The 22,887-nt window shown below is 34.8% G+C and overlaps 2 protein-coding genes across 4 annotated transcripts in view; one reads left to right on the top strand and one right to left on the bottom strand.

Annotated features, from left to right (window-relative positions):
* LOC112058375 (transcription factor kayak) overlaps nt 1–18,205 on the bottom strand; it is a 65,133-nt gene extending 46,928 nt beyond the window's left edge. Inside the window, exon 1 of one of the 3 annotated variants that reach the window (XM_024099159.2) lies at nt 17,803–18,205. In XM_024099159.2, coding sequence (XP_023954927.1) covers nt 17,803–17,928 — 126 coding nt within the window. In that variant the 5' untranslated portion in view covers nt 17,929–18,205. Of the gene's footprint in view, nt 1–3,002; nt 3,284–17,802 lie in introns of those variants that run through there. The other 2 variants (XM_024099157.2, XM_024099158.2) reach the window with 2 other exon arrangements.
* Nucleotides 18,206–19,945: 1,740 nt separating this feature from the next.
* LOC112058373 (transcription factor IIIB 90 kDa subunit) overlaps nt 19,946–22,887 on the top strand; it is a 62,838-nt gene continuing 59,896 nt past the window's right edge. The window contains exons 1-3 of the mRNA XM_024099153.2: nt 19,946–20,418; nt 21,547–21,771; nt 22,110–22,214. Coding sequence (XP_023954921.1) covers nt 20,208–20,418; nt 21,547–21,771; nt 22,110–22,214 — 541 coding nt within the window. The 5' untranslated portion in view covers nt 19,946–20,207. The remainder of the gene's footprint in view (nt 20,419–21,546; nt 21,772–22,109; nt 22,215–22,887) is intronic.

The following is a 22,887-nucleotide window of genomic DNA, read 5'->3' as shown; positions in this document are numbered from 1 at the left end:
GGAAACATGGACAATCAATTAAAAAATTGTTGCGCGAGCGCATAGCGTGTGGGGAATCCCAGGCGGACGTGCGTTCTTGGAAGCAATACAGTGCAGGAGAAATTTCACAAGCGCGATGTAGGTCAAGTCAGCCGGACTTGAAGTTTTCGCCTCGCAAAGGTTAACACCGCTACCGGCGGCTACAAGCGGCTATCGACAAGTCCGGTTGGGCTCTTGCGCAACTGATAGACTCGTTTATCAGATCTTAAAAGATCAGTTGTTTCTCGTATTGCTAATACTACAAATTGAAACGGGAACAAAGAATGGCAAATGGCAAAATTCAATTCTGTCCTATTCATGATGTCTAATCTACTAATGGTTTCATGACAGTTTAATTTTCATTTAATTCCAGAGACCGTGTAACTTATTTTTCGTTGGGCGTAGATGGTAAATGCTAAGTTGGTTACGCAATTACACTAATCAACGAAACTGTAGTCAGAACTGATGGCATAACCTATTAAATAAATTCGAGGATTTTCTAGTTGTGTAATATTTGGTCGAGTGTAAAAGAAAACGTAGATAAGGAAGGCCAAGGACAAGTTACATGGATGTAAAATATTACTGTCTGGTATATAATATATGACAAAGAATTACCTAAAGAAGGAGGTAACTTTAACATTGTACTAACAAAAAGTATTAATAATTATTATGTAGAGTAACCTAACCTAACCTAACCTAACTGAATGTTTTAGATTTAGAGAGATTTAAGTGACTGAAACAGCATTTATTACTTATTTATCTTATTATATAGACAAGGACTATCTTACAAAATTGATGATGACATAAAAGGTCAAGTAGCATGTGACTTGAGGTTTACGCTACACCACATTGGAAAAACCCAACATTTCCATTCATGAACCAACGAAACGTTTGAAAAATACAAACGAATAGGGTCTGCGGTTAGTGACTTTGTTATTAGGTAAGTACATGTACTCTACATTAGCTAATGTCTGAGAAAAGTTAAATATAACAAAGAATATTTTTTTGCAGACTAAAAGAAAGCAGAAATGAAATAAGAAAGAAGGTGGTGAAGAATGGAATTATTCTGTTACAAGACGATCTGACACGGACTAATTTCCATGGAAACTGGGCAAGCTTAAGATATGTTGTATATCCTCGTATACAAGTTTTTAATGTACATTTTATGTAGTTTGAATATATAAATTAGTTAATAAAAAATATGATCCTTGAAATTAATAAAATATACAAAAATAAAGGTCTACATCTGATATTACAAGACCAGCTATTGTCGACAAATCGATAATTATTAGTTACTAATTTGTTGACGGGATAATGAATGCTTATAATGCAATATAAATTGCAAACCATGAAATAAATAATATATGCATCAACGTAAACAACTAAACTTATAAAACATTAATTGCACCTTTATAGATAGCTACGTGATTGAAATCACACCACCTATTGTGAAATTCAATATCATAGAGCGGTATAAGGAAAAATACGTTTATAACGAAAAAAAAAATGCTGCGTAATTATATAAAAAAAGGAAACCCCAATTTAGTTCCACAAAAAGAAGTTAAACCTGTCCTCGGAATCGCACATACGGATTGCCATAAATTCATTTGAGTAGCTCGCTCAGTCGCCAGACTTCTGAGAACTTCTCAATATGCGGGCCGATAGAGTGGGAACCGTGACGTCAACGCGTGACGTCATCGGCTGGCACGAACTGTTACGTTTCTAGTTTTTACGTTAAGTGTTGAATACAAAATCATTAAGCCTATAGGTATTTTGTTTATTATAAGATCATGATCTTTGCTTACAATATATACAAATAAAAATCACAAGTTATACAAGAACAATAAGTAAAGAATTAATTTGACGTTAATTATATAGGAATATTGTAAAATTAATAATTAAAATTATATTTTAAGAGTAAAATCAAACAAACTAAGTATAAAAGTGAATAAAAACACTTCTAAATGAATTAATAGATTAATATGAAAAATAAAATGACGTAGAATTATAAAACCTTTCTTGTTTTTTTTAATATTAAATATTAAATGATGCAATAATATAAAAAAATGTTATCAGTACTCAGATAGTAGAAAGCATCGTTATCAACGGACTACATAAAACTTTGAAGACAACTAACGCCATCTAGTGGAAAACAGTCGAACTTGTTGTTACGAAATTATCTCGAGTTTAAGTTTAAAGTATAGAATTATATAGGGATGCAAAATATAATTATTAATATATTCATTAGTTTATTAATCTTAATATATAAATGCGAAAGGTCATCACAAAATCTCGAAAACCGCTTGATGTACCTACAAAGATTAAATTTGGCATGGAGGTAGTTTATAGTTAGTAGGTATCCACTAAGAACGGATTTTGCGATAGGGCCGGATTAAGGAGCTCTAAGGGCGGAAGAAGTCGCGGGCGTCAGCTAGTTATGTATGTACTTTTTGAACTAATGAAATTGAACATGAATAATAAACTACATAAGTTGCATCTAACGAAGATTCAGGACAGCCTATTCAGACTAAATAAATGGGTACGTATAATGAAATAAAATGTTTAACTATAAAACCAAATACTTCAACTTATATCCTGTTACTCAATATTATTTCACTTTTGATATATCAAATTTTACAGTATAATATTATTTACTAATTTAATAATAAAAGTTTTTTAAATTTTTGTGATAGCCGACCGTAGTATAAGTTTTTTTTGATAATGTAAAGATAACAGCAAGATATGTATCAAATGTAATGTTGAGAATGACGTTACATAATGTCAAGGTTAAAAACCAAGTTTTAAAATTACCTTTCAAATAATTCAACACAATATTACAAACGAAATAAACAAGGAAATATATATTTTTTAAAAGAAATTTAGCGCTATACCAAACTCGAGAAAGTTGTTTACTAGCCACGACACGGATGTACCGACCCCAAAGTTCAAGTCAACTCCGTTCAACAAAACAACAATCAACTTACCTTTGGCTTATTGTAATCGTCCATCTGGTACTCGAACATGGTGGCAAACATAAGACTGTCGTCCTGTTCGCTGCTGAGGAGGTGGTACGGCACCAGCTGAGACATGAAGACAGCTTTCACAACAATCGAGCACAACTAACACGTGTGAGGTATCAAAACAAGAAAAGAGTCCAAAAAACTTCAGGCGCGGCGTGACAATTCATTAACACTACTTGATAACAGTATGAGTCATGCGTAGGTTTCTATCGAATACGTTCGCTTAGCTAGAATGTTTAATATCACACTGAGTCAGTTAGCCCGGTCGAGTCTGGTTTTGTACGATCGGCGGCGAACGTAGAACGCATGCGCAAAACACATTTCGGTACCGAAATGTCCTATGCGACACAGTATTCCAACAATTCGCTTGGCGGGCCAAAAAAGTTTTTTGCACGCTTGAGTCTTAGTTACACTATATGATTCAATGAATGCTTTCTCCATGACACGCGCGCGGTGTAAATATTTTGATTCAACAAACGCTGAGATTTACGATAAAAAACAATAAACGTTTGCCAAATGGGATTGAGAAATGAAGTCGGAGTGAAACGGAAATTCCTTCAAAGTCGTTTGAATTCCAGTGATCCAGTCCAGTTTAATGATAAATTAGTTCTACATTTGACAAACGAGGTGAATAGTAATAGTTTAGAGCCACTTTCCATAGTTTAGTCTTGCTAACAGTTTCCCTAACGATTGACGATTGTCAATCAAAACTAGAACTAGAAAGACCAACCCAAACGCTAAATTTATAATATAGATATGCCCTATGTTTTAAATAAAATACATGACGATCAAGTACAGATATAACGTAATAAAACCATAGCAATATAATCGATTAATAATATAAAAAGTATAAATTAAATGGTTAGTAAAGGTTCAGAAAACTCACATTGACGATGATGTTGATGCTTGGTGATGTACGGTTAAGAAAGTATCCTCTACTATCTACTTCTATTGTATACCAAGTTGGTATATTTCTTAGTCCTCAGCTTTTATTAAAAACAGGGCATGAGAAAATCATGTAGGAGGGTGAATTTGAGTTCCTACAGAAGGACTATAATAAATCCTGCAGTGGATGCCACTGCATATTTTCATCATCGACTGATGTGATGATGAAAATATTCTGATGATAATACCATCTATCAATCTAGGATATCTAGAGTAAGGTAGATGTTAAAAAGAAGATGCAATGTAGATGCTATCTTGCTTAAACTTTAAGTGGAATAATAAAAGTAAAAGTAACACATTAATAACTAACTGAAGTGCCAAATAATTACATTGAAGGGGACACAACAAATCAACAAATGTAACTCTTATACAGTATGTCGCCACCCAGTAATATTTTTATGATAGTCATTCCTTCTTATATTGCTAAAGGAAAAACATTTATAAACGGCAGAGGTAACTTAACAATTCAATAAAACAGTAATAGGATGACTGGCAAAACAAGAACAGGAATTGCATTTGGGAAAACGGCTTTAATGTAAATCGACAAGTATTAATTCAGCCATAAGGCAATCAAAGTTAAATAAATGCCAATTATTACACAAATTTATTATTTTAATATAGTTTTTTTTTTAAATATGGAATCACGTAAAACTAGTCTCTACAATTCTCAACTGTGACTCTTTACAACTGAATAGCTTTACCCAACAAAATAAAACATCTCTGAGAAGATTTTTGATTTTGCCGTCTCAGGGTGGTGTTGCTTCTTTAATTTGTTGGTTTCTTGCGGAGAACAAATAAATTATTCATTATTCATTAAAAACTCCCGAAAAGTAAACCCTGATACTAGACAATATTCAAATACAGTTATTATTTTAAACATTCATCCCAAACTGATTTCTAGTAAACCACATTGCAACATGTCACCGAAGATACGCAAACTATTTAGTGTAATTGTACGTCAGATGTAATTTAACTTTAAGATTTGCATTTAGCCAACACATGCTAATAACAGGTCGAATTTTAAAGAATCTTTCAAAAATTACCGGATTCGGAAATCGATCACGTCTTAATATAACAGCCCTGTCTAAAATCATTGACAAGGAATAATATGTGACTCACGGGAAAAGGTAATACCCACACAATCTATACTAATATTATAAAGCTGAAGAGTTTGTTTGATTGAACGCGCTAATCTCAGGAACTACTGGTCAGATTTGAAAAATTCTTTCAGTGTTAGATAGCCCATTTATCGAGGAAGGCAGGCTATATATTATCCCCATATTCCTACGGGAACGTGAACCACGCGGGTGAAACCGCGCGACGTCAGCTAGTAATTACATAAATGCGTCAGTAACGTTGAAAAATAACAAAAGTTATAACCATACTGTCTATCACACAACAGCAACATTGTTTTTTTCAGTTTCAGATTGTTTTATTTGCCAAAGTAGTTAGGGTAATAGGCGACATTGTTATTGGAACAAAAAAGAAGCTTGTAAAAGTGACTGGATATAAGGATACGGATATGGATATTCATCTCTGTAACATCAATGTCTAGATTGATGGGAAAAGAATATGGTTAAGCCACAACCCATAAAACCTACAAAGCAGACCTGCTGCATCAGTAATGGTACATGACCTAGAACGAGAACTAAAATTTGTACCTACCTACTACGTTCTACGCAGGGTCATTGGAAAAACAAAGCGATCCCTTTAAGAGGTGTTAGTAGGGTTCATTAGCTATCAAATTGCATTATGTTATACTAGCGGACGCCCGCGACTTCGTCCGCGTAAAAATTGATGTAAACTTCTCTACCTCTACCTTACCCTGCTCGTAAACCTACCCAACCCTACCGTACCCTACCCTACCCCTACCTTACTCCTACCCTACCGCTAACACTAACCCTTCCCTCCCCCCACCTTACCCTACCCTAACCCTACCCGTAACCTATCCATACCCTATCCTACCCTACCCCTAATCTACCCCTAATCTACCCCTACCCTACCCCTACCTTACTCCTACCCTACCGCTAACCCTAACCCTTCCCTACCCCTACCTTATCCCTACCCTATCCCTACCCTACCCGTACCCTACCCCTATCCTACTCCTCCCCTACCCTATACGTTCCATATCCTTCCCCTACCTCTACCTTGCCCCTACCCTACACTACCTCTACCTTATCCGTACCCTACCCTACCCTACCCTATACTTTCCCTAAATTACCCCTACCCTACCTCTATCCTACCCATTCCCTACCTCTATCCTATCCCTACCCTCAGCAAAATTGGTCCAGCCTTTTGTGCGTGGTGCAATGACCAAAAGACTATAATTTCCCAAACGACTTCTATGCTAATACTATAAAGAGGTATAGTTTGTGTGGTTGTCGGGGGTAATCTCTGTATCTACTGGACCGATTTGGAATATTCTTTTACCAATAGAAAGCTACATTATTTGCGAGTGTCATAGGCTACGTTTGGTCCTCATATTCACACGAGAACGGGAACCTCGTAATTGCAACCGCGGGGCGTCATATAGCGGCATTTCTGCGACTTTCAGAAATTTTGTATTATCTCCGAAACTATATAACTAATTAACATACTGTAAAGGACAAATCTTATCTCTATAATATCCTTGTGATTATTAAATCATTTATTTTGATAAGGGTTTAAGTTTAGTTGTGTAAATAATGACGTAAACCTTAGTTTAATATTTAAATAATTTATTAAAGTACTAAAGGTACTATATCTGCTAAAATATAAAAGATAGATATATGGTGTCGCGGACTTTTTTGTAGAACTTTTAAAGGTTCAAAAAGCCTCCATACATTTATTTCAGTTATATGCAATGGTTGAGGCAGCGCATGCGAATAAGTAAGTTTTTCGGTCTGACCTGTAAGAGAAAACCCGCGATATCTCAGTAGTTATATATGATAGAAATATAAAATATAGCCTATAGCACTCCCCGATAACGTAGCATTCTATTGGTGAAAGAATTTTTAAAATCGGTCCAGTAGTTCCGAAGATTACCCCATTTCAAAAAATTGTTACAAACTTACAAACTTACAAACTTACAAACTTACAAACTTTACCTCTTTATAATATTAGTATAGATGGGTCAAAAAAATAAGTACCGATTGCGAAAAAAAACATTTTTTCGAGAAATGTGGGTTACTCTACTTCATAACTACTACTACTTCGTAGGTAGTTATTTGTAGAAGTCTCCCACTTCTCAGATCGATTTTGGATCAAACTCGGAATTGGATAGCATTTAACTTTCACTAGGCTGCATAACACAGCACAGATTCTCTGTAAGGAATGACGGACGAATGAGTTGGACAATAAAATCGACAAATAGTAAGAGTTGGAACCACGCTGTCTATCATACAACAGGTTACAAGAAACAGTAAGTATCGAGTACCAAATACGTGATGTCATCCACGGATTACAAGCGACTTACGCGGAATTAAACGAAAGTGTATCGAATGTTTCCAAAAACGATATCGAAGTTCTGTTAACACTTGATGGATTTCCACATTTTATCATTGATAATATTGTGATAACATCAAAAATAGGTGTATCGTTGCTTATTTTTATGAGGAAAATCTATTTTTAAGTTGAAATTGAAATTAAAACTGACAGGAAAATTTAAAGAATAAATAGATGGAATGGATGGAAATGTTCTGTTGAAATCTGCCTGATTGAAAGATGCACGATTATGCAAACGGACTCAAAACTACGACGTCGTGGGATCGATCACGCTCGTTGGACTAAAATCGTACCCACTTCTAGATTCTAGATAGACTAGATAATAATTAAAACTAGATAACGAGGTCACGCGGTTTCACTCGCATAGTTCCCGTTTCCGTGAATAAATCCCGGGGATAAACGGCCTATGACACTCGCAAATGACATAGGCTTCTAGTGGTAAAAAAAATTCAAAATCGATTCAGTAGATCCAGAGATTACCCCTACGAGTACAATACCACAAACTTTACCCCTTTATAATAATCGTGGATTCAAATTGGGTATACTAATTGAAGGGGAGGGGTAATATTTAATATTCATAAACGGCAAATAATCTTTATTAAACAATAAAATAGTGAAATATTCGTGTTTATAAAACAAAACTCACACCAAATTTTAAAATCCCTCAAAACTATTTCATCATCATCATTATCAACCCATATTCGGCTCACCGCTGAGCTCGAGTCCCATCTCAAAATGCCAGTAGTCCACCACACTAGCCCAATTGGCACTAGCGGATTGGCAGACTTCACACACGCAGAGAATTAAGAAAAGTCTCTGGTATACAGGTTTCCTTACGATGTTTTTCCTTCACCGTTTGAGACACGTGATATTTAATTTCTTAAAATGCACACTACTAAAAAATCGGAGGTGCATGCCCTACAACCTCCGGAATCGGAGGCAGAGGTCATATCCACTGGGCTATCACTCTCAAAAACCATTTAAGTACTTCGTTTTTATTCTGTCCTAATAAACAGTATACAGTCATGTGCCACTTACTACTTAGTAGCAAGGATTGCTTTATAGCAAGATCTCTTCGAAATGGCACGTTCAATGCTGAATGGTCCAAACGAATTGGCTCTAGCAGTACAAATGCAGTACATCTATCTATCCATTTATGCGAAACCGTTATGAAAACAAACGTGTAACACGCCACGACGCCGGTTCAAGGGCGGCGCGAGTCAGACAGCCAACACGCGATCAAGTTCACCCCCATTTCCCCGAAACTGTGCGATCATACACGATATTAAACGTGTTCTCGATATACGTTGCCATGGCCACTGTGTTTGTGTTTGAACCCGAGCCATTAAAAAAAATATGGAACATTACTATAAAAACCAGAAATGTCATTATTCTGTCCCTAAAATCAATCGTAGATACTATATCATTTAATCTGTGTTAAATCTGAACTCATGTTAGTTCCATAAGTTTGTTTCCGGAGAGGGAAAGCTCTGGAGCTCTTTTTCCGCGTGGAATTCAGATTCTCCCAAATCCCAAGAGATCCATGGATTTTACCTAGATGAAAATATCTATCTTCGTGTTAAATTATACACAAATCGGTTGAGTAGTTGTGGCTTTAAAGAGTAACAAACATCCATACAAACTTTCGCGTTTATAATATTAGTACGGTAGGATTAATCTGGTCTGGCAGTGCCAAACCTGCCAAAAATCGTTAGAATGGGAGTACACCATTCAACGCGGAATAAAACTCTATTAAAGGCATATTTTTTATTTTCTTCAAGCCAAAATTACAATTATTATAACCTAAAAACGAAACCCTAAAATAGTCGCTTTTTCACTATAATTTGCTATAGTAGGTACAGCTCTACTTTACTAGGCTAAAGAATCTTCGAGGTACATTTTATACTGAATCAAACCTACGGATATGTACTTTGCGCTATTGCCTGGTTTCAAAATAAACAAGAATGATGTGTAAACTTGGGCAATGACTAACTAAACCAACAAACCAACTAATAACAATCGAAATTTAAAAAAAAACCTAAATAGCTTCGTCTGACGACAAGCCTCATAGACTTGTAAATGGAGCGGACCTTTATTTTAAGTGTCGTTATGTAAAACTAAACCTAATTAGCATACACGAACGACAACTGATCATTTACAAATATTAGCTTTACGTATTAAATAAGGAAGTGTGGCAAAATTTAAAATAGAGGTAGCTGAAATTATAAAAATTATATCCAGAAATATGATAAAAATCGTTGTAGAAATAATTACATTTATATCGGTTGCGCAGACTAAAAAAATACGATTATGAATCGCGACAATCTTCGCGTTTCTGAAGATGAATGGATGTTTGTTATATTGGTAGATATTCTTTCAGAAAAACCAAAGTCAGAAGTTAAAGTGGCATTGGATAGTTCGAATAACCGATGGACGTTGGATACCCAAGTTGATTGAATGCCGACTCCGCACCGGTAAGCACAGTGTTGGTCGAGCACCCATCGATGGACTGACATCAACCGGGTTGTAGAGAGCCGCTGGCGCAGGCAGGCTCGAGATCGTGTTGTTTGGAACTCCATACAAGAGAACTATGCCCAGTGGCGTGCATAAGGCTTTTAACGAGGGTAGGCACTATGCTTACAAATTGTACAAAATCCAAAATTCCTTCACCAATACAGGTTCGAAACGAATCTTCAGGGTAGGCAGTGCATTTTTGCATATATGCAGTGCACATCACTGCCTATGCCCAGCAGTGGACGTCCAACGGCTGATTACGATGATATAAAAGAGGGAAAAGGATTTTCATTCTTCCATAAATCGAAAACTATGCTTGAAAATTTTTACCTGTCTATTGAAAAACCGCAATATATAATCAAAGATCCATTCAATGAATACTGGCAACTGTTCCTACGTTTTAATTAGGTTAGTAGGTATAGAAGGCATTCGTTATTAGTAATACCTATTGGCAGTGTACATGTACTTATATGTATATTGGATGCAGATGTGTGTGTGTCGATGCTCCCATTAAAATTCAAGAATGACACAGTTTCTGTTTAATAAAGGTCAAGGCGAACGGGGCGCTTGTTTAATAATTAATTATTAGATACAATTATTTCAATATTATGGTCGTTTGTTTATTTAGAAGAACGGAGAGCAGGGCTGGATCTACGGGGGGTTTTATAAACTGGAGTACTTGTCCCAGGCAGCAGTTTCAGGGGAGGTGAGGGCTAAATAATAATCAAAACTCAATAAGTATAATTGAAGTAAATAAAATTAATTGAAGTGTCTGCGTGATTTCAAGATAACTGTGTTTTCTCATGCGCTTATAGTTATTTAAGCCATACTAAAACACAATCAAACTTTTTTTTTAATTTTGTCTGCCTGTCTGTCTGTTTGTCCGGCTTATATCTCTATATACACTACTTTTATTTTAACATATAGACTACTTTTTATCTCAAAAAAATCATGGTTCCCGCGGAATTTATGAACTGAATTTCACGCTGACGAAGTTACAGGCGTCCGCTAGTACATAACATTATGTATTTAAAATGCCACCCATCGCATTTATTAAGTTTCTGCACTGGTTTGAAAAAAAAATGTAGATCGGACGCTGCAATTTAATGTATTTTTTTTACAAGTTAGCCGATCTCAATAATCGTAAATGAGATTGAAGGTTATCAAATAATAACCTTCAATCTCATCTGATGGTAAGTGATGATGCGGTCTAAAATGGAAGCGGGCTAACTTGTTAGGAGGAGGATGAAAATACACACCCATTTCGATTTCTACATGACATCGTACCGAAATGCTAAATCGCATGGCGATACCTACGTCTTTGCCGGTAGGGTGGCAACTAGCTACGGCCGAATCCTCTTACGAACCATACCTGGAACAATTAAGGAAATCTCAATCGGCCTAGCCGGGGATCAAACCCAGGACCTCTTGTAATTCCACCGCCCATACCACTGCGCTACGGAGACTGTCAGAAAATCTTACTTATTCTTATTCTGCAGTACTTGTGTGAAGTATATCTTGGCTAGACTAGGTATAATACCTAAAAGTTTGTCAGAATACCAACAAAATGCTCGTATACCGGCAGCTAGGTTATTACCGCAATCTTTCACTTCTGTAGCCTTGAAAGTCATGACAGCATGAACGAGGTCACTGAAAAATGTTCCTTTATAATGATAAAATCATTTTTTCTATCGTCAAGCTTTTTGTATGGTCTTGTTTCAATTATCACTACTTACTGATGTTAACTAAATCAACGATAGGTTTAGATAGGTACTTCTAATTTCCTCTTTTAGTTTTCATTTTAACCCTCCGATGCAAACAGAGGGGTGTTATAAGTTTGACGTATCTAATTTTAACCTATTAAATCTAATCGATACCCATGACGCTTTAGTAATTGCAAATTTAGTATCCCGGGCTCCCCTACTATGTAGCCTGAAAACATAACATTAGATATCACCCTGTAGGCATAATTTTAATAACTATTTTACAAATATTAAAGTAGGTACCTATTAAAACAGATAATATTCTCGTAATTGAAGTAAACACCTGTGGCAAGGGAACCATTTGTAGAATTCGTGTAACATAATAGTGATATACAAGAACAAGTGTTTACTGCGCGTCGACCGGCCAATATTTCCACGAACCTCTGACGTCATTTGCGGTCGGTCATCGCCTTCCCTGGTACCATTTTCCTGCTATCATTGACTTATAAACTAGGCAGACGGTATCTCGCTTTCAAACACCTCAATAGTGCCGATTATCTATGTGTGAGTGTGAAGTGTATAGTCTGATATAGGAAATTAATGACGGTCTGTCTTTATATGTGCACCTGTGTGCGTATTGACGCGTATGTATATCCAAACTGGCAGAATTGGGGTGCGTCACTTTTTAGTTTAGGAAACGGTGTCTGGACTTTTTATTACGTCTTTGCCTGCTATCATATATTTTTAAGCCTATTATATACTATTTATTCCGTTGCAGTACTAATGTATTAATGAATGAATATATACTTCTACTGTATTGAATAGTGTGCCTACCTAAATAGTAGTAGTTTATTATGTAAGCGGTCATTACTATTATTAAATACCTAATAGATTTTTCATTAATATTATTTTAAACGTTTTCACATACTCCTGTATGATAATAACTTAATTATTCTACGCTTAAGGTGCTGGTTAAGTTTTGATTCGAAAGGTTTATGATCATTTGCCATGAAAATTTGTTAATTTCCTTTGAAATATTCTATTCGGATATCAATATTAATATTGAGACATGTTTAGATAGTATTATTACGAACCAGTAATTTATTTCAAGTAGGCTTAGTTTACAAAAACTTTTGAAACGTCAGATTCGAAATCGTTACTTTATCTGAAATAACCTTTAGCACATAAACGAGCCTATGAGCAGGCCTTAAGCTCAGTGTTGAACCTTTAATTACTACGAAGTTTTGAAGTACATACTCGGCAAAATCGAGTTTTGTTATAATATATACAGGTGTATTGTAACAAAACTCGATTTTGCCGAAATTAATGAAAATTTATTAAACGGACTGATGCTAATGATGAAACTTGACAATGTAATATATGCACATAGTATATTTGAAGAGTCGTGATAGCCCAGTAGATATGACCTCTGCCTCAGATTCCGGAGGGTGTAGGTCCGAATCCGTTCCAGGGTATGCAATTCCAACTTTTCAAACATGTGTATTTTAAAAAATTAAATTACTCAAACGGTGAAGGAAAAACATCTCCTTTGCGTGTGTGAAATCTGCCAATCCACATTGGGCCAGCGTGGTAGACCGTTTGGCCTAACCCCTCTCATTATGAGAGGAGACTCGAGCTCGCCAGTGAGTCGAATATGGCTTGATGGTGATGATAATATGTATAATCCATTATTCAAGTTATATAAGGGATACCATTTTACTCAAAACATACATTGGTTATTATTATAAACGATATAAATATGACTTGTGTTTATTATGTATAGTGAGTATATAATTTTATACACGTGTTTCCTTAAACAAAAACATGGAACAATTATTACAAAATTATGATAACATTCTGTGTTATGTTATTTGTAACACATACCCCACATTATTTTAATAACACCACAAGCTATAGAATTTGATAAAAACTAAACAATCTGCCTTCAAAGACCTACTGTCTGATTAATTATTTTTTAGTAAGTATATATATTTAGTATTTATATCTAGTAGGAAAGAAAGGACATCATTGATAGAAGTTCATCCTCAAGTCTCTTCTACAAGTCATTTGTTCATTTCCATTGTGGAATGCATATTTATCCTGAACACTGCACTGTTTTTTGGATAGTAAAGTTTTTTTGGATCTATAACAAAAAGTTATAACACAAAAAAATTGTAGAGAATTCAATTTAGTTACTTGATGATGATTTTTAGAATAAAAAAATTTTGTCCACTAGAACAAAACAATGAATTTCATCCCATTTTTTAATATGGCTCTAGGAGAGCCGCCCTCTGGGGGCGAAGGCCCACGTCTCTCCCATGATGAAACGAAAAAAATGCTGTATAATTTTCAGAGTTTCAATGTGATTTTTAAATGGACTTATAACTTATAACTGGTAACTTTTATAAGATTAAGCCAAATTGTGAGATAAGAATGAAGTTATTCAAAAATATAAGTAAGAAGTCTATCCACTACTACTATTCTATTATTTATCAGCAAAAATTTAAATAAATAAATAAGTTAATCAAGTTACTTTTTAACATGTTAAATCACCTCATATTGTAAGGGTGTTGAAAATATTGTGTTGATTGTACTTACTAGTTCTAACATAATACATGTTTACATAAGTAAATATTTCTAAATATGGATATGGTTTGTGCAAAATATTGATAAAATGATGATAAACAAAATTATTTTTGTACAATGACTAATGAAAATTAAAATCATCAGGTGATAAATAAAAGATAAAGAGGTTATTTATCAACTTTATGTACAATTTTACTTACCTCTTTATGATAACCTATTGTTGGTAATAACAGGTATCTAATATGATAGCATTTTGTATCATTATTTATATGTACATTGTAGATATATGTATAAAACTTCAAGTTAAATAGAAGCAGGGAAAATAATTGCCTTTAAATCATACAGTATTAAAAAAACCTGTAAAATATACCTACTCATAGACTTGTATATACATATAAGGTAAACCCTATCAAAATCTGAACAGGAGTTTCCACAGAAAAATGCAACCCTACAAAAATATAATGTACAGAAACTCCTTTTTTGAAGTTGGTTAACAACAATATAACTCTCTAATAATTATTTAAATTTCAACACAAAAAAGTCTATATATTTATGTGTGTGTGTGTATGTGTGTATTTTGGGATCATAGAATCTAAAATTCTAAACAGATGAACCTATTATGTGTATGTGATTTATTTTTGTTTAAGAGCAGACATTATTGAGATGGTTCTTGGCTATAATTTATGAATTAAGTAGGTATATTATTATTTCATTAATTACAGAATAATCATCAGCTTAGACCTTTATAGATAAGTAAGTACAAGAGACTTGAACTTTTATGTATTTTGTGGTATTTACAAATCATATTAACCATATGCTGGGCAAACTTAAATGTTATATCACTAAAAAAATTGCAATACAACATCTAATGAATGCTCCAATGATGTCACATTTAGTAACCTTTTAAAAACATCTGCTCTGCCCCATCATTATCATAATAATAATAATTTGGATGCTTCAGAAAAAAGTGATGATTATCCTACTAGATTTAAAGAGAGAGTAGGTAGATGAAAATGTAAACAAACATTTGTCTCAATTGAGAGACAAGGATAGAATGAATCTTCAGCCTTATCTTGCACAAAACAACTTTGTTTATATAATACATTCTTTATTACACATTACAGCAGGCACACTACTCATTCATAAAATTATCTTAAAATATACATATGAGTACCCTTGTATGACAGAAATAAATTATTATTAAGTAAGCAACTACACATAAAATTAATGTAAGTAAGTATTTAATAACCGTTGACCATGCTCTTCTCAGCAGCACCTGAATTTCAAATTAGTGGTAGTCTGTACAAATAGTCAAACTTGATATTTCAATGGCTATCCTCAGAACACATACTAAAACTATATAATTGTACACCTTCCATACAGGTACAGGTGGGTACCAGTAAAAAGGAAGACATAAGATAGGAGTAAGATGTCTAGTTCACTCAGATATACATATACTGATAATTCATACTCATCAGACATGTTTAAGCACATTGTGCATGCAATTAAATTGCAAGCTATACTTTAAATAAAGGTTTAGTTTCCTTTAAAATCTCTATTGCAAAACTAACTCAATAAATTTCATATACTTTAGTCAATTTGTGAAGTCAGAGGATCAGCATACCTTTGAATTTTAAAAAACCGTTGTGTTTTAAACTATTAAATATCACTAGATTCAGTGGAGGAAAAAATTGTGAGCAAACTTGCATATCTCAGTTTTATACATAGTATTTTTAAAAGGCTAACATGTGAACATTTATCAGTTATCAAACTTTCCTACCAACACAATGAAATAGACGGTATTTACGGTTGCCCCGCCATTGGTTGTTTGTCTATTTATCTTCACAAGATTATCTAGTTGTTTGCATGTGAGCGTCAAAGGACATAACCATTTAATCTGTTGCCCCAATAAGTGTGTTTAGTAGTAGAAGCAAGTAGAGTATAGTAGAGCGTTCTGTCACTGAGGTCTGAGAATTACTACTGTCATTATTTTTACTGGTACTCATAACAGGTACTATTTCATTTAGAAGTTAGCCCTTGACTACAATCTCACCTGATGGTAAGTGAAGATGCAATCTAAGTTGGAAGCGGGCTAACTTATTGAAAATCCACACCTCTTTCGGTTTGTACAGGACATTGTACCAGAACCCTATATTGCTTTGGGGGTACGTCTTTGCCCGTAGGGTGGTGACTAGCAATGGCAAGAATCAATCTCAACTCTGTATAAGAGGGCTTCCCCTTTAAAGTAATTATCATCATCCATATAGTATACCTCAAGTGTGGTAGCAAAAAACAGGAAAACAAACAAAATTAAATGGACCTTTAATTGTTATCCATTCTCAGAATAATTTAAAATTTCAACATAAATTTAAAATTATCCTGAGAATTGTTTATTATTGTTATCCAAAAATTTATTTTATGAATACTTTATGCTCTTTCACTAAATATTAAAAAAACCCATATAAATAACTATGTAATAGATTAGTAATTCAGATTATATACTATACATTTTACATTTTAAAATAAACTACCCAACGCCCATAATATACTTACTTACTTAGGTAAGTATATTATGAATTTGTCAATATAGAAATCCTAAACCTTAATATTTTCTTTTATAGTAAGTTTAGTGCTTATTATAAAAAAAATATCAAGGTATTTAAGTATATTCATGTAAAGCAGCTTCACAGCCATTATCAGCCATTGGTCATCACATGTTGGAAATCAGAATCTCTGTTGGACCTTTCACAAAACCACAGCGCATAAAAGTGTGACTGAAAGATCAAAAACAAAGAGAAACCGCACAAACATCAGACGTGTTACTGAAAGAGCAAATGACTGTAAGGTGGATATGTAACTTTGTTTTATAATATGTAGAGGTACTATAATTTTTACAGTATCCACACATAAGCTCTGTATGATAAATACTATGTTACTTTTGAACTTGACTTAACAACTATCCAATAATGAGATCCTCTAACATGTGACCAACGAGATAATCTAGTGAAACGACAAAATATAGACAAATTTCAACCAATGGCAGTGCAACTGGAAAACCCGTCTCTTTCATTGCATTAGGACGAAAGAGATGGGACTTGGACAACTCTGCTGCCATTGGACAATATTTTGTATATTTCTCTTCACTTGGTTACATGTTAGCACCAATGAAGACAACTGTGATGAAAAAGGAAAGTTCATTACATCACATCTTGTTTGTTCTGGGCTAACTCCTCCAAAATTACAGTTGGTTATGTTCTAAATGATCATACAATTTCTATATATATTAGGTAGATTATTGAGTTGGTAGTTTGGTATTGCAAAATTCTTCTATTTCATCCTTTGTAGTTCACTAAATATTGTAAATCCTACAAAGAAAGATCCTTCATTAAGTAATAATAGAAATCTTTGTAAAATAGGTAGGTATTATGAAGGTTATCACCCTTCAACTTATCTAAAATTTGTGTTGTATCGAAAATAAATCAAGCCACTCAAACCTTAGCTAGAGGAATGCGAATATTGGAATGTGGACTTACAGTGAGAAGGGATCTCGTGGTCGGAACCGTAGATACGAAATCATTTGTGGATGATCCCTGCGAGGACTGGCTATCGCAGGAGAAGTCCGAATGGTTGGAATGACCGTCACTTATTTCCAGCTTCATCGTCTTAGGAAGTCCAAAAACCAAACACAAACAAGTTTACGTAAGTGTACCAAGAATGCGCGAAGTATTATCACATCAAAACGTATGTATCGTTATCGCGATCAAACTACGTTCTATTTGACAGTTCATTGATGACAGAAATAACAACAAAACAAAATAAAGTGTTTCAAAAGAAATTAAACATGAACGAGAGCACAACAACGATGACTCATCATTGCAGTTTGCTTTGCACGGTGACGTCGCCGTCTCTTTGGGGATGCCCTTCTCCTGAGAATTTCCGAGTTTTTTATAACGAAATGTCCTAACCGCCTACTTTTAACTGTAACAAAAGTACTTTTTTGAAACAGCGCTATACTTTGGCCTTAACAATTTGAAGGGTGACCTCATCGTCTTTATAACGAAGTATGGCGTGATATTTAACCAATGGTAGGTTTCCTATAGTGTGACGTCATACATTCCATTAGTAAATTTATGAAAATACTAGAGGACGCGCGCGACTTCGTCCGGGTGGAATTCAGATTTTCGCACATGCCGCAAAAACCATGGTTTATTTCGGGATAAAAGATAATCTGTGTGTTAATTCTGGGTATTATCGATCTTCAATTTTAGCTAAATCGGTTTAGTAGGTGCAGTTAAAGAGTAACAAACACCCATATAAATTGTCGCGTTTAATGGATTAATGTGTAATAATATTAGTATTAGTAGGCACTAGGATTGAAAATATTCGAATTTCTATTTTAGTTTTAGACCATATTTTAGTCCATTGAATGTTATAATTTAGGGACCGACGACCGAGTATTACATTTTTTAGAGGATGCAATTTTATTTTTGGGACATGTGTGGGAGGCTTCAGGTGGGAGGTCAATAGAAGCCTTACCTCAAGTTTTTGGGATCGCCACTCTTGTTTGCTTTAATTTTTAATTTAGGGCAAAAGGTTATATAAATATACTAGCTGACGCCGCGCGGTTTCGCCCACGTGGTTCTCGTTCCCGAAGGAATACGGGGATAATATATAGTCTATATAGCCTTCCTTGATAAATGGGCTATCTTACACTGAAAGAATTTTTCAAATCGGACCAGTAGTTCCTGAGGTTAGCGCGTTCAATCAATCAAACAAACAAACAAACAAACAAACTCTTTAGCTTTATATATTAGTATAGATTTGTAGGCAAAACAATTTGCTACAAATTTAGACTTTACAATTTTTTTGTAAGACGCATAGTTTTCGAGATATCGCGAAGAAAGTGTTTTTATTTTCACCCCTTTTTCAAGATGGCGGCTGGGGGACAAAGGTGGCGATCCCAAAAACTTGAGATTATGCTTCTATTGACCCCCACAAACGTCCCAAAAATAAAATTGCGTCCTCTAAAAAATGCAAAGCTCATAACATTTCAATAGCCTATTTAGGTAGCACAAAATTTATGATTATCGATTTACGGTGTAACGCAGTTTATTTAATCTAGCCTAAAATTAAACACATATAATGTCTTTATTAAATTCATTTTACAAAATGTTCATGGGTAAGTATTTCGAAAACATAAAAATCAATAAAGTCGTTAACAGACGCGAGCTGGAAATCGAACCGAAGACCTCTCTGGTGAGAACCAAAAACCAGTGGTCGGTACCTCGCTCGGTAGTTTTGAGATTGATATGCCTAAGGCTTAGTTCCGTCCGACTACTTCAGTATTTTAGTCGAGTACGAACGGTTTTTGGATTTACCGCCCAAAAATCGTTCGTATTTGACTAAAATACTTAAGTAGTCCGAGTAGGCCTTACGAACGATTTTTGGGCGGTAAATCCAAAAATTGTCGGTACTCGACAAAAATACTAAAGTAGTCCGAACTAGGCCTTAAATCTTTGAATAAACACTGTGACTTTAATTGTTGTCTGTGATTGTGACAACTGATAGCAGAAAGGCCTATAAAGACTTATATCCAAGGCCGTAAAATAAATTAAAAAAAAAACAGCGGAAACGTCAATTTGCCATGACAGTTATGACACATGGTTATGACTTATGACAGATTTGAGATTTAAAATAGGTACTTTTGTAGATGGATTTATAGTTTATACAAAAATACCGTCTGTGCTGTAATTTGTAAATGTAAAATGATATCAAGAAAGCGAAACTCTTAGCTCTATACAATAATTGATATTAAAATTATATTATAGGATACCTCGTTGCTTATTCTATATCCTTTTCACTTCAAAGATTAAGCTGATAAAAACTAATAACATAGATTTTATTGGAGCAGTGCATTGTTTACAGTGTTGCCGAAGTCATGGGCAAAAAATGTAATCATTGTGGGTCTTCAGAGATAGAAGTAGACCCCGCTAGAGGTGATGCGGTATGTACAAACTGTGGGTCAGTTCTGGAAGATAATATTATAGTTGCTGAGGTAGAATTCCAAGAAAATTCACATGGTGGGTCATCTGCGATAGGCCAGTTCGTCTCCGCAGAGACTAAAGGAGGTGCTTCAGGTTTTGGAAGAGGTAGGTACTTTTACATTATTTAATTTACTGTCAAATTGTTTTCGTTATACCTTCTCTAAAAACATGTCTGGTCAAATAATGACAATATTATTTATACCTTTTTTTATAAAGTTGGGAGGCGTGCTCCTGTATAGGTCTATTAAAATAGGCTGATAATGATGGACCAGGATATTGGTAACCATTTTGTAACCAGGTTTTTAAAGATTTATTTATAATACCCATATATGAAGTAACTGCAGAGGTATTTATTTTGATGGAATTTTGATGGAACATGTTTGGATTAACTCTCTGCACTGGATGGTTTCATTGGGCAAATCATCTTAGGCATAAAATGATCTGCACAAGTTGAACATATGTTGTCACTGCTAGTTTCATAAATTAAATTTATTATTTATATTCACCTTAGTGTAAATATGTTTTTTTTTTAATTCTAAAAAGATTTTTCTCTAGAAAAGATCAACCGTGGCTGAAAGTAAATTGGGTTAAAGTACCTATTCCTGAACAACAGTAAAACCTCTAATGTAAGAAAGTAATATAATTTAACAGTTTGAAGAAAATTTGTCAACTAATTTTGAGCACACACAAAACACTTCTTAAACTACCTGTAAAATCTTCTTAAAGTGTCTCTCCATTACTGAAGTTTGGTGATCAGATTTCTAAACTTCTCAGACTGTCTTTATGCCAGTCCACTCTCTTAGATTTTGTAGCCAGGTCTTCTTCATTCTTCCTACTCTTCCTTGCCTGCACTCTTGCCCATCATAATGGATTGAAGCAAACAGTACCTATTGTGTTGCAAAATATGGACAGTTTATAACGTGGAAAAACTCAAAACAATATTATTTTTAAATTAATCCTTTATCCTTCCTTTTAAGATCCTTTTAAACCTGTACCCTGAGACACCAGCCTGTGGGACTGCTCTAGGTTATTCTCTGGCATTCTAGGGTTTATTTTGGTCACATTTTGATTTGTTAAATTGTCCTGACAAAAGTTCTGAATTTACCTAAAACCCTCGTTCAACAATGGTGTTTGGTCCAATCCACAATCCAAATCCACTTGAGTTTCCTTAAAATACACTATGTTTGCCATAATAAGGAATAATATAATGAATTCACAAGTGTTTACTTTCAGCTTTCCATGCTGGCATTGGTCAGGAATCCAGGGAGGTCACTATAAGGAAGGCGAGAGAGGGCATCACCTTATTGTCCCAGCAGCTGCGTCTTAATCAGCAATGCATTGACATTGCATGCAATTTCTTCAAGATGGCTCTATCAAGGCACCTGACAATCGGTCGACATGCATCTCTCACCCAGGCTGCATGTGTTTACATGACCTGCAGAACTGAGGGAACTGCCCGTATCCTTTTTGTAACATTATTGCTTGACATAGTAGTATAAACAATTTAGGGACTTGCAAACATCACGATCCTAAGCCGCCTGCATCCAGCGAGTCACAGGGATTCACTGGATGCAGACAGCTCAGGATCGACGTCAGTCCACCTGGTGGGGGGATTTGACCAACACTGCACTTCCTACTGCGGGGTCAGCCAGCTGTATATTATAAAGGGTTATATTTATATATATTAAAAGAGCAAGAATTTGTATTTTGTAATGCAACAAATAAACTCAAAAACTTTATGACCTATGGATTTTGTCCAGAAACATCAAGTCATTAACCTTAACGGTCAAGATCAGATCTTTTGATAGATGTGAGCGACGCGATCCAAATGTGCTGCTATCAACTCGGCCGCACTTACTTCAAGCTGTCCCGAGCACTCTGCATCAATATTCCACCAACTGGTAAGTGCTACTAATTATTATTTAACCTATTACCTATTTAAAGATGCAGGAAAATATCTGAACATGCCGGATTTCCTTAAGCTAAGCTTATTGGTCCAGGTCAAAGACATATGGCCAAAAGATTTAGATTTCCGGTATGATGCCGAGTAGAAACCAAAAGGAGTGTGGTTTTTCATCCTCATCCCAACAAGTTAGCCCAGGTAGATGAGATTGTAGTCAAGGGCTAACTTGTAAAGAATAAAAAAAAAAAATGCTAAATGTGGTGAATAAAAGGTGTTATACCATTTTTGGGAAGAAACTACAGAATTTAAATATTTTTTTTAGTAAGAAATGCAAAAGTTGAAAAGTATTTTTTTTTAAGTATTTATTTAGTTATTTCCTTCAAAAGAAAAATAATACCGTGCTTGTGGCTTAAGAACAGAAATACAATGGTACTATTTTGCAACTATGTAAGAGTCCCATTCTTTGTTACCAAATTGATTTTCAGATGTTTGAAATGCACACTTTTAAGAAAGAGAAATAAAACAACCAAGGCACTCGGCCGCTCACACTTTTAAGCTATTACATATACTCACCCACTTTACCTTTATCTGACATGCTGGTGGAGTATTTTTTTTTTGCTGCCCTAAAAGTGCCTACCAATGTTAAAGGCTCGTACTTGGTGAAGGTACTC

This window comes from Bicyclus anynana, chromosome 21, assembly GCF_947172395.1.
Source record: "Bicyclus anynana chromosome 21, ilBicAnyn1.1, whole genome shotgun sequence".
Lineage (NCBI taxonomy): Eukaryota > Metazoa > Arthropoda > Insecta > Lepidoptera > Nymphalidae > Bicyclus > Bicyclus anynana.
The sequence above is the reverse complement of the archived record's forward strand: the minus strand, read 5'-3'. Positions and strand labels throughout refer to the sequence as shown.